At 36.2% G+C, this 15860-nt stretch overlaps 2 protein-coding genes across 6 annotated transcripts; one reads left to right on the forward strand and one right to left on the reverse strand.

Annotated features, from left to right (window-relative positions):
* The first annotated feature begins 257 nt into the window (after positions 1–257).
* Positions 258–6122, forward strand: LOC130747876 (putative calcium-transporting ATPase 11, plasma membrane-type). 2 transcript variants are annotated; one of them, XM_057600928.1, is made up of 8 exons: positions 258–440; positions 1022–1076; positions 1160–1519; positions 1778–3372; positions 3459–3617; positions 3899–4070; positions 4152–4456; positions 5345–6122. In XM_057600928.1, the coding sequence occupies exons 1-8, from the start codon at positions 267–269 to the stop codon at positions 5651–5653; spliced, it is 3129 nt and encodes a 1042-aa protein (XP_057456911.1). In that variant the 5' UTR covers positions 258–266; the 3' UTR covers positions 5654–6122. The 2 variants fall into 2 exon arrangements, with proteins under 2 accessions (XP_057456911.1, XP_057456912.1); XM_057600929.1 differs by having other exon boundaries at positions 267–440; positions 1022–1106; positions 1172–1519.
* A 2674-nt stretch (positions 6123–8796) lies between these two features.
* LOC130747877 (zinc finger CCCH domain-containing protein 53-like) lies at positions 8797–13333 on the reverse strand. Of its 4 annotated transcripts, none has more exons than XM_057600931.1 (10): positions 13172–13333; positions 11586–12687; positions 11330–11509; positions 11068–11247; positions 10889–10977; positions 10553–10801; positions 10277–10436; positions 9889–10104; positions 9588–9666; positions 8797–9465 (listed from the first exon to the last, which is right to left on the reverse strand). In XM_057600931.1, the coding sequence occupies exons 2-9, from the start codon at positions 12512–12514 to the stop codon at positions 9603–9605; spliced, it is 2067 nt and encodes a 688-aa protein (XP_057456914.1). In that variant the 5' UTR covers positions 12515–12687; positions 13172–13333; the 3' UTR covers positions 8797–9465; positions 9588–9602. The 4 variants fall into 4 exon arrangements, with proteins under 4 accessions (XP_057456914.1, XP_057456915.1, XP_057456916.1 ...); XM_057600932.1 differs by having other exon boundaries at positions 13085–13333; XM_057600933.1 differs by lacking the exon at positions 13172–13333 and adding an exon at positions 12818–12979.
* Between the last annotated feature and the right edge of the window lie 2527 nt (positions 13334–15860).

The raw sequence follows: 15860 nt of genomic DNA on the forward strand, positions 1-15860 counted from the left end.
TGGAGCGGTGAATTGGAAAAATGAACACATTTCTCAAATCACATACATAGTTGAAATTAAATGAATGAAATTGGGTGTGTTGAGTCTCGTATTGGAAATAAGAACACTTGGTGTTGGTGGCAATTGTTTCTCTCTTGTTCGCGCCATTTGCGGTAATGTTTGAAAGTTTCTTCCTCTTTTTATTCTTTCATAATAATAAGTTAATACTTAATAACAACAACAACAAGAGTGTGATTGATTGTGATCAGTGTGTGAGTGAGTGAGCAATGGAGCGGTACCTGAGAGAAAACTTCCACGTTCAGCCCAAGCGCCCTCCAGAGGAAGCACTTCGCCGATGGAGATCCGCAGTCTCCGTCGTCAAGAACCCCCGCCGCCGCTTCCGCAATGTGGCCAATCTCGCCCAACGTGCAGAAGCCGATCGGAAGCGCAAGAAGCTCCAGGTTTTGATATTATGGTCAAATTAAGTACTCAAATCAATATAAATTTGTTGTAACAATCCCATTCAAATTACTTTTACACGAGCCTCGATAGACCTACCTACTTAATGTGATCTCTGAGCCTTGGAAGGATTAGTCTCATTGCTGGCTGCCGACTGTGGGATAACTTGGGAAACCAAATTACTTTTACACGATGATTGACAGCAAAGTGGATCCTTTCCTCTATGATCAATTGATCATACTTCAGTTTTGAACAATTTCATGTGCACACAAAATTCATTAACACAAAATTATCATTCCTTTTTTTTTTTTCTTTGAATAGAACTTTAAAGAGAAGAGACGTTATCCATTGACCATTCCACGGTTAATTAGTGTCACTTAATGGTGTGAATAAACTTTATCAATACGCTATAATGTTTAGTCTCTTTTAACGGTTGGTCTATTGAAAGTACAACGTATATCAGCTTGCTAGAAGCAGAAAACATACAGGATATGAATTCCACTTTCTTCTAAACGTTGTGTTACATGCATTTATTATCTGTCTCTCTAACACACTTTGCATATGTTTCAACCATCTTGACCAGGAAAAGATACGGGTAGCTCTCTATGTGCAAAAGGCAGCGTTGCATTTTATAAACGGTATCTACATTCAATACCTTTCACTTCACTGTTTCTTTGTTGATGTTCTGTTCTGTTACATTTCTTTTCATTCTCATTCACAGCTGGGAGCCAAGTTAGTGGTGGCTACATGCTCTCCAAAGAGGTCCATGAAGCAGGTTTCCGAATCGAGCCAGATGAATTAGCCTCCATTGTTCGGTCCCACGACACAAAATCTTTGGAACACCATAAGGGAGTTGAAGGATTAGCAGAAGCTCTCCGTGTGTCATTGCAAGACGGCATCAGTTCACACGATGTAGAACACAGACAGAAAACCTATGGTTTTAACCGCTTTACGGAGAAGCCCTCCAGAAGTTTTTGGATGTTCGTTTGGGATGCAATGCAAGATTTAACTCTAATTATCCTCATGGTATGTGCTGTGGTTTCAGTAGGTGTTGGAATCTCAACTGAAGGTTGGCCAAAAGGTATTGCTAGATTTGAGTGATGTGAGACTTTTCTCTTTCTAGCTATAACAACCTAGTTAATCATGATAAATTCTTAGTAATGATGTCATAGTATTTCTTGACTGAGTTTCTCTATGCCCAATGGCATCCTAAATTCACGCCGTCAATGAATCTGATCTTAATGAATGACTTAGATAACTTGAATGCGTGAACTCAAATCATGTTTTCTCCCATATTCTTGTAACCATGTTGTCTTCATGTCCTCTCTTTTATTAACAGGTATGTATGATGGAGTGGGAATCATACTGTGTATTCTTTTAGTGGTCTTTGTCACTTCAATCAGTGACTACAAACAGTCTTTACAATTCAAGGATTTGGATAAAGAAAAGAAAAATGTCAGCATTCAAGTTACAAGAGATAGTAGGAGGCAAAAGGTTTCAATTTATGATCTAGTGGTAGGAGATGTGGTTCATCTCTCAATTGGAGACATAGTTCCTGCAGATGGTTTATTCATATCAGGGTTTAGCTTATTGATTGATGAGTCAAGTTTATCAGGTGAGAGTGAGGCTGTGAATGCTGATCAACAGAAGCCTTTTCTTCTATCTGGAACCACAGTGCAAGATGGCTCTGCTAAAATGCTAGTGACTTCGGTTGGTATGAGAACTGAATGGGGAAGGTTGATGGCAACTCTGAATGAAGGAGGAGATGATGAGACACCCCTTCAGGTTAAATTGAATGGGGTTGCAACCATTATTGGAAAAATAGGCTTGGGTTTTGCCTTGTTGACATTCCTTGTTCTTACTGGTAGGTTTTTGTTTGAGAAAATAGTGGACCACAAGATCACAGAATGGGGTCTAGATGATGCATCTAAGCTTCTCAATTTCTTTGCAACTGCTGTCATTATAATAGTTGTGGCAGTTCCTGAGGGGTTACCTTTGGCAGTGACACTAAGCCTTGCATTTGCAATGAAGAAACTAATGCAAGATAAGGCACTAGTCAGGCACCTCGCTGCATGTGAGACAATGGGTTCTGCTGGTTGCATTTGCACAGACAAGACTGGGACTTTAACTACAAATCACATGGTTGTAGATAAAATATGGATTTGCCAACATACCAAGATAATTCAAAGAGGCAACAATGATGATGTGTTGAAAAAATCCATTTCTGAACAGATATTTGATCTCTTTTTGCAGTCCATATTCCAAAACACTGGCTCAGAGGTAGTCAAAGGGCAAGATGGAAAAACCAAGGTCATGGGTACTCCCACAGAGTCAGCATTGTTGGAACTTGGTTTGCTTTTGGGAGGTGATTCCAAGTTCTATAATAACAAGTATAAGATAGTAAAAGTTGAGCCTTTCAATTCAATCAAAAAAAAGATGTCAGTTCTTGTGTCTCTTCCTGATGGTACCAACAAGTATAGAGCATTTTGCAAAGGAGCATCAGAAATAGTTCTAAAAATGTGTGACAAAGTTGTTAGTGAAGACGGCAAAGTCGTAGATTTGAACGAGCAACAGAGAAACAGCATCACAGAAGTTATCAATGGTTTTGCTTCTGAGGCTCTGAGAACACTCGGCATAGCCTTCAAGGATGTTGAAGGATCATCCTCTGGAGGAGATAATAACATTCCTGAGGATAAGTACACGTTGATTGCAATTATTGGGATCAAGGATCCAGTGAGGCCTGGTGTAAAAGAAGCTGTGAAGACTTGTTTAGATGCTGGGATAATTGTTAGAATGGTAACTGGTGACAACATAAATACTGCTAAAGCAATAGCTAAAGAATGTGGCATCTTGACTGATGGATTGGCGATAGAGGGACCGGATTTCCGGAACAAGACTCAGCAAGAAATGGAAGAGATAATTCCCAAAATACAGGTTATATTACTCTTCATTGGATGCTCCTTTTGATGTTTAGCAAAGATGGTGTGTTTATAAAGTGGTTGCTTAATTAATGTGTGTAGGTAATGGCTCGATCTTTGCCTCTTGACAAACACACTTTGGTGACCCGTTTGAGGAATGACTTTAATGAAGTTGTGGCAGTAACTGGTGATGGGACCAACGATGCTCCAGCGTTGCATGAGGCTGATATTGGACTTGCTATGGGCATTGCTGGAACTGAGGTTTGTCACTAGCACAATCCATGTATTTACCACTTGTCCCATCTTAGAATATGTGCCATTACCCGCTTGCTTTCTCTCTTCCATTAATTACACAACAAAGGAATTGGACCACCCTTTAGAAGACATTTGTTCTCACTTTAAACCTACAATACTATACCCACTTCCAACACTAGTAGGTTACTAATACCAGTCGAGTGTAACATTAATGTGTCTCCTAATCAATTTATTTTAGTAGTTATGTAGCAATATTGGTTGAACATGTTAACTTCCATGATCTCCAGGTAGCAAAAGAGAATGCTGATGTGATTGTAATGGATGATAACTTCGCCACCATAGTGAATGTTGCCAGATGGGGTCGTTCTGTTTACATTAACATACAAAAATTTGTCCAGTTCCAGTTAACAGTTAATGTTGTAGCTCTCATGCTGAACTTCATTTCAGCTTGTGTGTCAGGTATTGGATAATACAGCAAACTTTATAAGACACTATTTATATGTCACATTAAATTTGGGTGACTAATCATAAGAATTTCAGGCTCTGCTCCTCTTACTGCTGTTCAAATGCTTTGGGTGAATATGATCATGGACACTCTAGGAGCATTGGCATTGGCTACAGAACCTCCCCATGATGGGCTAATGAAAAGGCCACCTATTGGAAGGAATGCCAAATTCATCACTGGGGTCATGTGGAGGAACATAATTGGTCAGAGCATCTATCAAATTATTGTCCTTTTGATTCTCAAATTTAAAGGAAAACAGATTCTCAAGCTCAATGGACCTGAAGAGGATGCCACCTCTGTTCTGAATACAGTAATATTCAACACCTTTGTGTTTTGCCAGGTACCTGATCATTAGCCTTCAGTTTTGCATTTTTTTTCTCCCCTCATGTACTCCATGGCACGTTTTTCTTAAGAACTACGTGTGTGATAGGATCACAATTGATTTTGGTACAAAAGTGGCATGAACTTGGTTATAAGTCAATTTATTTACGTTTAGATACATTTATGAAAAGTATGATTTTTGTAGGTAATGTTGTGAAATCCAATTGTAGAAATCTCACAATTGATCATATGATCTCTAACTTCTAGGAGAATTGATTTTAGGGTTAAAATCAATTCTCCAAATTGATTAATTGATTTATGTCATCCAAAATTGATTTACTCTATCAAAATTGATCCTAGGGTTCCTGCATAACAAAACGCATTTCCTCACGAGGAAATTGTTATCTTCTGATTCTCATATTCTACTTCATCTAAGTATTAATTTGTGATAGTACTAACTGTGTGTTTAGATCAGCGTTATCATAATTGATTGATTGTAGATATAGTTGATTTGGATCAAATTAATTATGATCAAGGTGAGTTTAAAGTGATGCGATATATGTTTGCATTGATTTACAAGAAAAGTGATTTTTATATAAAACAGTGTGAAATATAGTTGTAAAATCTCACAATTCTATTCACATCGGAAGCTAGGATTTGTAACTTCATCCTAAAATTTATATTGAAGCTAGAATCAAGTATGAAAGAAAACATTTAAACACCTAAAAATTATTCTGACTTAAAAAAAAAATCAATTCTAACATTTATAAATGTAGAACAAGATGGTCGATTGTTACTTTATATGCTGGGCTTTGTTACTTAATATTGTTCATTCATCATGAGTCACTAATTAATCTACTTCTATAATTCAAGAATTATTCATTCCTTTCATCTGGTAAATTAATAGGTATTCAATGAGGTAAACAGCCGTGAGATGGAGAAAATTGATGTTTTCACCAACATGTTCAGCAGCTGGATTTTCTTGATGGTCATGGCCTCAACGGTATTCTTTCAAGTCATAATAGTTCAGTATCTTGGTGCTTTTGCTCAAACAGTTCCACTGAGCCAGGAGTTATGGCTAACCAGTGTCATGATTGGTGCGGTAAGTTTACTCGTAGCTGTTGTCCTCAAGTGCATCCCAGCTCCTGTGAGTAATTACATCACCGCCCATCACGATGGTTACGAGCAGCTCCCCACCGGACCAGAGCTCGCATGAATGTGTACCTGGTCCGATTTCCGGTAAAAAAAATTATAATCACTTTCGTAAAGTTACAAATTATAGCTTCAGACGTGCTTTGGATTGTGCGGCTACCGCTGATCCAAAGACACTATTAGTAATAATTTTTAACACATTTTTTTCCATAAAGTTAGATATCATATCTTTACCTTTTTCTTCCCCTCTCACCTCTCACCTATGCTACCCTTTCATCTCCCCTTTTAGTCATTTCAGAAAACCTCTTTTTGCTTGTAGTGATAACATAGTTTGGTAGTAAAGGTATAGTGGAGCCAAATTAGGTGGTTGAGTTTGGAAAGTTACATGTCCTCACTCCTCAACTTATTTTATGTTCAAGATTACTGATCAAAATGTGTAGCATGTTAATTTAATGAACATTGCATCGAAGATCCAATTTAATTAACTTTAGCTTATGACCATAGTTTTTAGTTTTATTGCTATGTTCTATTCTATATCTATTCAACCACATGCATACTAAATTAAAAAAAGAAAACACAAACATGTGAGTCTACGTGTTCTTAGATAAGGATACATTATTGAAACAAGCTCACATTTAACAATGACAACTTCAATTTATTATTTTATGTGAATACTTTAGAGTTTAGACAACTCAATAATAACAAATATTTGCATTTTGCTAAAATATATATATATTTGCGAGTATCCTGCATATGCATATTTAGAAAACCTGTTTATAAGTCGTTTAAAAGAATTGATTTCAAATCTAAAACCAAATATGATATGAAATCAATTCTGCTACGCTTAAAGCTAGAGAGAATAACTTTTACGTCAAACATAATAACATAATTAACTAATTGTGAGATTTTAGTATTTTACAATCAAATTTCACAACATAATCCAATGAGACTCATTTTTTCATAAATCTATCCAAACATAAATATATTTAATTTTGTCAAAGTCGCTAATCCAAACATGTACTCATTCATCCGTTTAAAAAACACAACAAATCTTTCTTTTGTCCATTTCTGCAATCTACCAGCATACCACATTCTATCTTATCTTCAAACTTGAGTCGTGAGAAGGTGCTAAGGTGTTTATGTCGAGTGCATGTGCAATTTAAACTTGCCTATTATAACATGAATATTCTTGTAAAACACTGTGGCAACTTGGTCATGCAGTGCACAGTACACCATAGCTTTGACCTTTCAAAATAAAATTGTTTTGAATCACCGTCCTTGAATCTTATAGGATCTTGTTTTTCATTAGTGGATTTGTGGTTTCAATTATTTGATGCATGTTAACGCCATTTCTGACTTGAAAAGAACCAGCAAAGCAAACATGGTTTTTGGCAAATGTGAATAATGTCTGATCTCTGATGGAACAATTAAATGATTTTTTTTTCTATTAATTTTTTTTTTCTTCTATCTTTCATGTCTGTTTCAACTTCAAAACTTAGCCTCAAAGATTTTGTTTACCAAAACAATGCAATCCATGACAAGCTATATTTATTACGTGGAAAGAATTATAATAGCAAATCCTAAATTCTCCCAAATAAATATACGAATTTACGAAATTAAAGGACTTCTATAAAGGGCATATGACAACACTAGGAAACAGAAGAGATGATGATGCAATGTAATACATTATTGCAAATTGCATTTGAATAATTCTAACTAGTTTTTTTATTAAAAAGATAGAAATATTCATTAAAAATATTCTAACTAACAAAGCCTGTAATGCTGTCATTAGACAACAGTAAAAACTGTATGTATTAAACTGCATCTAAATTTTGTCCGTTTATAAATTGGGATTATATGGTAAAATCTAACAAAATGAAGGTGTAAGTAAACCTTATTTAGGCTGAGTATTAGACCCTATTTTACCAAGATCAACGTTTAGAAATTTTGTAATCACTTTTGTTACCCCAGACTATTTTGAGCAATTTTTCTCAAAATCAATTCTCCTTCTATAGTAAAAAGTCAAATTAAACTCTTAAAGTTTATCATTGCATATAAAAAATAACCTGTAATGAATACACGCTTACACCTCAAATCATTGATAAGTGACCAACATTCTTATCATGATTGTGCTGTGACACTTATTTCTTACAAGACAGTGCAACAGAGTCCAAATTTAAAGACTTGGTGAAGGTAAGAAAAAGTTGTCTATTTTCATTGTAATTCTCCGCATGAGATATTTGAAAAATTTGCACAAGGCAAGTTGTTCTGTTCTCACACTCACACCTGTAAAATAAATAGTTTTCCGGCTAAGAGATTTATGATGCAATCCGACCACAAACACTGCACAGGCAAAGCGTACAACCTCAACCTCTTTCATCATTGACCACGTTTTCCAAATCCTAAGACCCCACAATGTAGACACATGGCACATTCAGGACCATGACACATGCCAACATGTCCTTATCAAACAGGGAACATGATTATTTTTTATGAACACATTAAAGACAATCTAGTTCATGTGTACCGGTCACTATTCGTAAGTCACCATTAATGAAATATATTGTTCTATATGTGCCCCTTAATGCCTTCAATTGGATCAATTTAGCAACCAACCAACATCATGGTTTGTGCTACACTGTACTGTGGTTTTCAAATTTCAACCTCCCCCCCCCCCCCCCTTTATTACCTCCGGAACATCTTCACAAACACCTAGGACTCTTGAAACTTAAATGAAAGTACAAAGGTGAAAATTTTAATCAAGAGCACAGTAATTCATAAGGCCACAGAGCCCAAAAGATTCAACTGGCTAGTTTTGTCATACGTGTGGGCATCTACTCTAACTTTTAGATCTATGCATGTCCTTTCCTGTCATGAAAGAGAAACTATAGCCTCTCTCTCTCTATATATATCTATATATAAAAATATATGTCATGAAAGAGAAAGTAGCATCACTCACATGGGTAGGGGCTGGTGGGTAGGGCCCATACACACAACCTGGCTATTTTATAAATGTGCATGGCCCAGTTGCAGTGTCAGCATACCCCATGTGATGGAGTGTTTTGTGGACCCCTTTCTCTCCTCTCCAATAATGGCAAAAATTAGACAAATCCCACAAATTTTACAACGAAAAATAATTGCACGAACAAAGAGACAAATTTTCCTTTAAAACCAAAAAGCTCAGAAGAGGAGAGGCAAATAGACCAATTAGCCTAACAACTCGCTTTTAATTTCTTCTTTCTAAATCCTGTTCTCTTTTTTGTCTGGTAACAACACAAGGGGGTTGGTTGGTTGATAACTGTGTATTACAATTAATAAGTAGAAGTACACAAGCTTAATTGCAACATATGAACAATTAAGCAATCCCCTCTTCCCTCCTGGCCCTCAAACTCATCCTACCAATTATGGAGTAATTTTTTGAATCAGCCTTGTAGTTACACATCTCTGCATTTTACTGTTTAACCACTTCATCTGTTCATGCTTTCTCTGAGTAAAGCTTCAGCTGTACAAAGACTTGAGAGTTGAAACCTACAACAACATAGGACTAACAACAACCTAAACTGCTACATCCACCAGGGGGTGTTAAAAGGATGAAGAAAATACAACATTGATTCTTTCTGTTATTTTTAACCTGTGGTTCAGCTACTACAGATATGAGAGGAAGAAAATGGTACAATAATGCTGCTAACTAAAGAAAGTGAAATGTCTGCCCCACTTCCTTTACTGAAACTGCTTTTAACGTATGCACTTTTGTATGGTAGTAAGTAGTATAGTATTGATAATTGATGGTGGTGATGATGGTGATGGCCGCGGTGGCGGTGATTCTCTACAGATTTGTTATATGTCCTGATTTGTTTGTTTGGTCAAGTTCAATTCCTGTGAACAATTCGCAAAAAAGACCAAACCGACTTCTAAATTTAATAAACTAAACAACAAAACTTGAAGACAAAAAAATGCAAATAAGACTCTTTTCACATAAAGATCCAGAGTTACTTTACCTGAGCCACAAGAAACTAAATGCCAATCGGCCCACCGGTGCCGGCAAACATCCCAATAGTTCCACGGCCGGAAGAGAACCTAAAGTCCAGACCAAGATCATCAAAAGTCATAAAATTAGAATCATCTTCTAATTCATCAGAATAAATTCTACAACCCAGAAGCTTCTCACAGAAGCAGAAGCATCTCCTCAAAATGGAATTGAATTTTACTTTAGAATCAATAATTGAAGAGTTCACAAAAATGCACTTTATGGAGGCTGACAATAATGGACATGAAAAGCAAATGTGTGACATCAGTTACCTTGGTAATTGGCAGTTAAAGGATTTAAAAGACCCCATATCAAGAGCAGATGCTGATGGTGGAAGTAATGTGCTGGTACCAGATTTAGAGTTGGCAGATGTAGCTGAGGCATCTGAACAAATGGCCTCAATAGGTCCATTGGAGAATGGAGCCACAAAGTCTCCACCAGCTTTTGTGGGGGAAGCAAAAGGGCTATCAGGGAGATTATGCTCCAAACTGCAATTAAATACAACAACATACTTTAAATGACAATCAAAGTTGAGATAAATGGTAAAACTGAATAAATGCAGAGATTTTCTGGCATGGACTAAAAGAGAAACTTGATGCAAAAAGTTGCTTACTATACTTGTACCCTTTTAGTTATTCTACATGAGAATAGGTTTCATACCATTCTTGCAAATCAAATTCTTCATGACTTGAGCTCTGCTTGCTACTGCCTTCACTATCTCCATTCTCCCCATTGACAACAACTTCTTCTCTGCCAACTGAAATTTGCTGACCAACAGAAGCACATACAGTACTAGCAGGAGCAGAACTTGAACCATTCTCTGGAATCAAATAACAATAACCCCAAAACCAATTCATTCCACTTCCCAAAAAGCACCAAGTTCAAAAGCAGTTGCAATCAAACAGCATGTAAAGTGAAAGGGAGACAATAATATACCATCTGAGGCGTCTGAGCTTCGGTGGAATGAAGGAAGAACAAGATTTTGGTTGAACATATTAGGAGAGTGGGTTGGGGAAGGAATTGGACTTCCAGAGGAAAAAGCACGTTGGTGTTGCTTCTTGATGTCGAGAAGTTGCAGCCCCATTAACCTCCTACTTTGGAGCTCAAGAGCTTGCTGCAGATCAGCTTGCTCTTCTAACTTCCTCCTCCACAGCATGTCTTGAGTATTGTAGAACATTCTACCTCCTGAAAACATAGAAGAATAATTTTAAGATCACATGCTCTGAAGAAACAAAAACATTGATGGAAGGTTAAGTTAAAGCATTAACATACCAAGGTTAAGATCATATTGTTCTCTAGCATCTAGTCCTGTAGGAGTACCACAAGGTGAAAAATCTCTATCTACCTGTTGCTGTTGCTTCCTGCAAACCAAGAGTAACATGAGCACATTTCAAAAAGCATGTGTCAAACAATGGTAACAAGAGACTAGAAAGATAGGGGGCTGCCTGTACCTGTCTGGGACTTTGCCCTTCTCCTTGTAAGGCTTAACTAGCACTCTAGCATCACACACAAAATGAGGGTTTCCTTTGGATAGAATGAGCTTAACAGTCTCAGCATAAACAAAGGTAACAAAACCAAACATGCGCTTCTGCTGGTATGGGATCCTCACATCTTGAACAGGTCCAAAAATGCTTCAAAGAAAAAACAAAGTTAAAAACTGTAAACATTTCATGCATGCTAACTTGTTAGAAGCTTTTACACAACAATAGCAACCTGAAGTAATTCGAAACATCTTCTTCTCTGAAAGTGCTATCAGCTGGGAAGGTCAAGTAGATCTGTCTAGAAGCTGGGTTAACCATCCCAGGACTGTTCAAAGAGAAATCATTTCTTTCAAGCCTGGATCTTCCAAACTTGTGCAAATCCTCACTCATCATAAGAGCTGCAGCTGCTGCCCTGCAATTATCATCAATCAAACATTAAAACTTTGCAGCTTAAGCACCCTACCAAAGCACTCAAAATTTTGTTTTACCTTTGAGTGTCATTCTGTTGCTGCTGCAAAAGCAAATTCATGCACTTAGATGAGTAAGGGAAAGTGGAAGAAGCCATGAGCTGAGAAGTAGCAGCAGCCAATCTTTGTTGCTGAACAGATTTAGATCTGAGTAGCTCATGGCACTGGTCCATCATCTCAATCTTGCTGGGAGACCCAACAATTGCAGCACCATCACCATCACCAAGTCCTCCATGAAGGAACCTGCAACTAGTACCATTTTTACAGTACCCTCTTGCAAAGTAAAGGCAAGGCTTCCACCCCAACCCTGAATTTGGGTCCTCAGAACCCAAACAAGCATCATTGACAGAGCAACTCCTCCTGTGAAGAGACCCTCCCCAGCCATAGGAAGGAAAGAGACCAGAGTCTGTGGGACTTGAAGACAAGTCAGAGTGAGAGTAGAACAAATCAGGATTGTTGTTTTTGTGAGCAAGAGTAGGAGAACCATCATTCAAGAAAGAAAGCTGGTCTTGAAGCTGAAAATCATCCACTACTGGATCTGAACTTCCATTTGGGTAGAAAGGTAAGGAAGATGATGGACTCATCAAATCCTCTGGGTTATGAAGCTCTGACATTGAAGAAGACCAAGAAGGGTTTGGGATAGTGAGAGATGGAGGAAGGTTGATCCCACTGAACCTTGAAGAAGAAGTGGAACTACTTTGCCTTGAAAGGAAAGGAGAAGGAGATGGAGGAGTTGAAGGTGTTGGCGGAGAGTTCGAGGGAAATCCTAACTCCTTTCTGGCTTTGATAATCACAGAGTGAAGAAGAGCTTCAGGACCAAATGCTAATCTTATCATCTCCTTCTCACCATGGTCTTGAAGCAGAAGCACCCCCATGATTTTGGCAGCGTTTTCAGGGTCCAAGTTTTGGATCCTTGAAAACACAATCCTAGTAGCTTCGTAAGAATCCATGGGGGGTTGAAAAGGCTGTTCCTTTGTTTCACAACAAACTAAAAAAAACAAATTTTTGTTGTGAGTTGAGTGTGTTTGTGTCTCTCTCTCTCTCTCTATCTATTCTCCATTGACACAAGCCTACCTACCAAGTTGAGATGAGTGGTGGCATAGAGTGTTTCTTTCTGATATTCCTGCGAAGCAGAACAAGAGAAAAGAGAAGCAAGTTAAAGAAGAAAAAGGAAGCAAGAAAGTGAAGTGATAAAAGTAGTATTCTCGTGTGGTTGATTAATTAATAGGAGTTGGATGCCACCAAAGAGTTACCTTTGATAAAAGGAAAAAGAAAGAGAGACAGAAGATGGTGGTTGAATTTCTGTATAAAGCAAGAATGAATAGTGGAAACTAGTTTGCAGATGCAACAAAAGAAGAAAACTAACAAACAAACAAACAAACAAGAACAAGTTGACTCTTTTTTTCCTTTTATTTCCTCTTCCCCCTCTTTTGTTAAGTTAAGCTCCTTCTAAAAATCTACTTTGTTTTCCAAATTAAATTTGAAATACAAACATGAGAAGAAGAGTACTGTCCTCCTACCCATGAAAGGATTTAACCTTCTCTCTCTTTGTTACTATCTTTGAAGACAGTTTATTTTCCACTCACACAATGGCAGTCAACACTTACTCCAAAAGCTAAACCACCGCCTTATGACATGGTTGGTAGCAGATGATGCAGCAAGAAGCAGCAGAACAGAATAAGAACCATCAATTGCCTCACTCACTCACTCACTGCCCCTGCTATGACTTTTATGGGGCTCTGAGCTGCAAGACTGGTCTGGAGTTGAATGCTTCAGCTCTTTCTCAGTTACCCTTTATATTTCTCTCACCCTCTACAGCCAATCTACGTATGTACCATGTTTGGTGTTGTTACATCAAATGATTTAATTTAGAGTTAATTATAATCCACTACTGTTTTAAATTTCAAACTTATTTAAATATTACATGTCACTCCATTTACTTAGGTAATAGAATTTTTAATATAACATGACAAAATATTCTATTTAACTATGATTAACTAGTTGATTAGCAATAAAAATATTATAATCTGACTAAATATAATCCCAATCTGGATTTTAACATTTTTTTTTGTTACCCCAATTGCCTTTTAACATTAACCTTTCAAAATTTATATTTATGTATAAGACGACACATTCACATGATGGAAGGTCTTTAAAAAAATCAACTGCTGAAATCAGTTTGTCATGGATTATATTACATTTATTGCAAAAGGGGTCACAAGACAGTAAGAAACTTGGAAAAGCCATAAAATAAAATTGCTAAATTATCCATTCACCTTGCCTGATTGTTCCAGCCACGTATACCAAGTATACAACAGTTGAAGTCCTTTCTTAGTAGGGCAGTGATAACATAACCTTGCCTCTCTTCATACTTTCACTTATCAAATATGACTAGATAAATCCTGAACTCTGTTCCCTGTTTGTTACCATACAACCCAAATCAATTTATATAACTGTAGATGCACTAGTAATATTATAGTGAACAAAGTTTTTTAAGAAAATATTGATTATCCTTACTAAAATCCCTTGTTACAGTACAAAAAATCATGTTGCATATTGCATATCCTTACTACAATCTAACCATACACACAATTGAAAATCTGGTTCCCATTTGGGCTTCACTTGCATGAGTTTCAGCTTTGGAGATCAATTATCATTACACCAATAGACATTTCAGTATGATAATCGATCATAGTTTTAATTGACATTCTTCTAGTTTTCAAATAAAACCCTAGCTAATGCCCCCTAAACCCCAATTTTCAGAAAGCAAAGGGAGAAGAAAAACCTGAGAAAAACCATAAATCACCAATTCAGCGGTGGTAGATACACGCCGCAACAAAGAGAGTGAACAGAGCACGGCCATGGCGAGCTGTTGCGCGGCAGCAACCGTTATCATGAAGAATACCAAACCTCTCTGGCTTGACTCTCCGAAGGGTTTGTCTAGTCATTTAAACATTTCTATTAAATATGTTTTTTATAAACTCTCATCTAAAATACATTTTATATATAGTTTTAAATTTCTGAAGAAATTTGTTTCATTGAAAATATTACTTAGGACATATAAAACATTTATGAATTTTTTTCTTTTCAAAATTACCAATTCATTTGACAATTAAAATCAATTATAGTTATTCACGTGTTATTTTCATATTATTTTTAGTCCTTTAAAAGGAAAAATGACGAGTGACTAAATTTGATAAAAGAGGATTTTGAATAACTAAAACTGATGTGAAAATTACACGTATACATCTATATTTGACTAAGAAGTACCATGTGGACTGATGATTAGGTAAAAAAATACTTCAAACATGTTTATGATGTCATAAAAAAATTGAGGGAGTCATAAAAATTATTTTCAATAAAAAAATTCAAGGGCCAAAAATATATTTAACCTGTACTTTTTTTTTTTAACCCGCAAGGAATCGATCACTGGACTTTTCCCGACCCAACTCATATGTCCCCGACTTTTATTAAGCCTTTATTCATCGGTCTCTAATTTTTTTCTACTTTTAACTACGGCCAACTTAGTGGGTTTAATAAAAAAATTCTAAATACTAACTTAACATAAGTCAATAATTATTTAGCGACTTAAAAATGAGGTGGTGTGTAGTTTTGTAGCATATTTGGAGTTTAGTGCTATATTGAGAAAACTCATAGTTATGAATTACAAATATACAATCTACTTTATAATTTAATTTATGGTTTATTTTGTATACTTGTTCCAGAAGCATATGAAGGAAAAATTATTGTGGATAGAGGTAATTTCTTATTTCATTGTGATTTTAATTTCACCATAGTTATCAAATAAATTTGAAAACATGTTCATAGTGCATGTTTGGATAAATGTTGAAAAATTAGGGTGCAGTACGTCAAAGTCACGATAAACAATCTCAAATGCTAAGGAAAATTACTTATGCTCACTCTGGTTTTGCCTCAGAGTGATTTTTCATTGTCTACTCAAGCATGCATATAATATGTCTTTAGAAGTGATTATTACAAGACTCAAGAATGCAAATGTAAAAACACTAATTAAGTAATTACAACTTCATATTATAAGTGATCATACACTTCTTGCCGCATAAACAAACAAGATGTACGATATCCTTTTCATATGAATATAAGAGGAAGAAATATAACAGAAAAGTTGGATATTTTAAGTTGTTGAAAATCAAGAAAAAGAATGGAGGATGAAAGAAAAAATTGAGAGTAATAAAAACGAGTATAAGAAATAATTATTATTATATCCTTTACATATAAATCTTTACAAAGAATTTATACCTTATTGACATTATTATT

Source organism: Lotus japonicus, chromosome 3 (assembly GCF_012489685.1).
Source record: "Lotus japonicus ecotype B-129 chromosome 3, LjGifu_v1.2".
Lineage (NCBI taxonomy): Eukaryota > Viridiplantae > Streptophyta > Magnoliopsida > Fabales > Fabaceae > Lotus > Lotus japonicus.

Excerpts from the sequence above, each read along its gene's own strand:
- LOC130747876 (XM_057600929.1), top strand. The coding sequence starts at position 267 with ATGGAGCGGTACCTGAGAGAAAACTTCCACGTTCAGCCCAAGCGCCCT. Across the intron at positions 441-1,021 it reads GGAAGCGCAAGAAGCTCCAG|GAAAAGATACGGGTAGCTCT; the intron begins GTTTTGATATTA and ends CATCTTGACCAG. Across the intron at positions 1,520-1,777 it reads AACTGAAGGTTGGCCAAAAG|GTATGTATGATGGAGTGGGA; the intron begins GTATTGCTAGAT and ends TTTTATTAACAG.
- LOC130747877 (XM_057600931.1), bottom strand. The coding sequence starts at position 12,514 with ATGGATTCTTACGAAGCTACTAGGATTGTGTTTTCAAGGATCCAAAAC. Across the intron at positions 11,248-11,329 it reads GATGTTTCGAATTACTTCAG|CATTTTTGGACCTGTTCAAG; the intron begins GTTGCTATTGTT and ends TTTTCTTTGAAG. Across the intron at positions 10,978-11,067 it reads AAGGGCAAAGTCCCAGACAG|GAAGCAACAGCAACAGGTAG; the intron begins GTACAGGCAGCC and ends CTTGGTTTGCAG.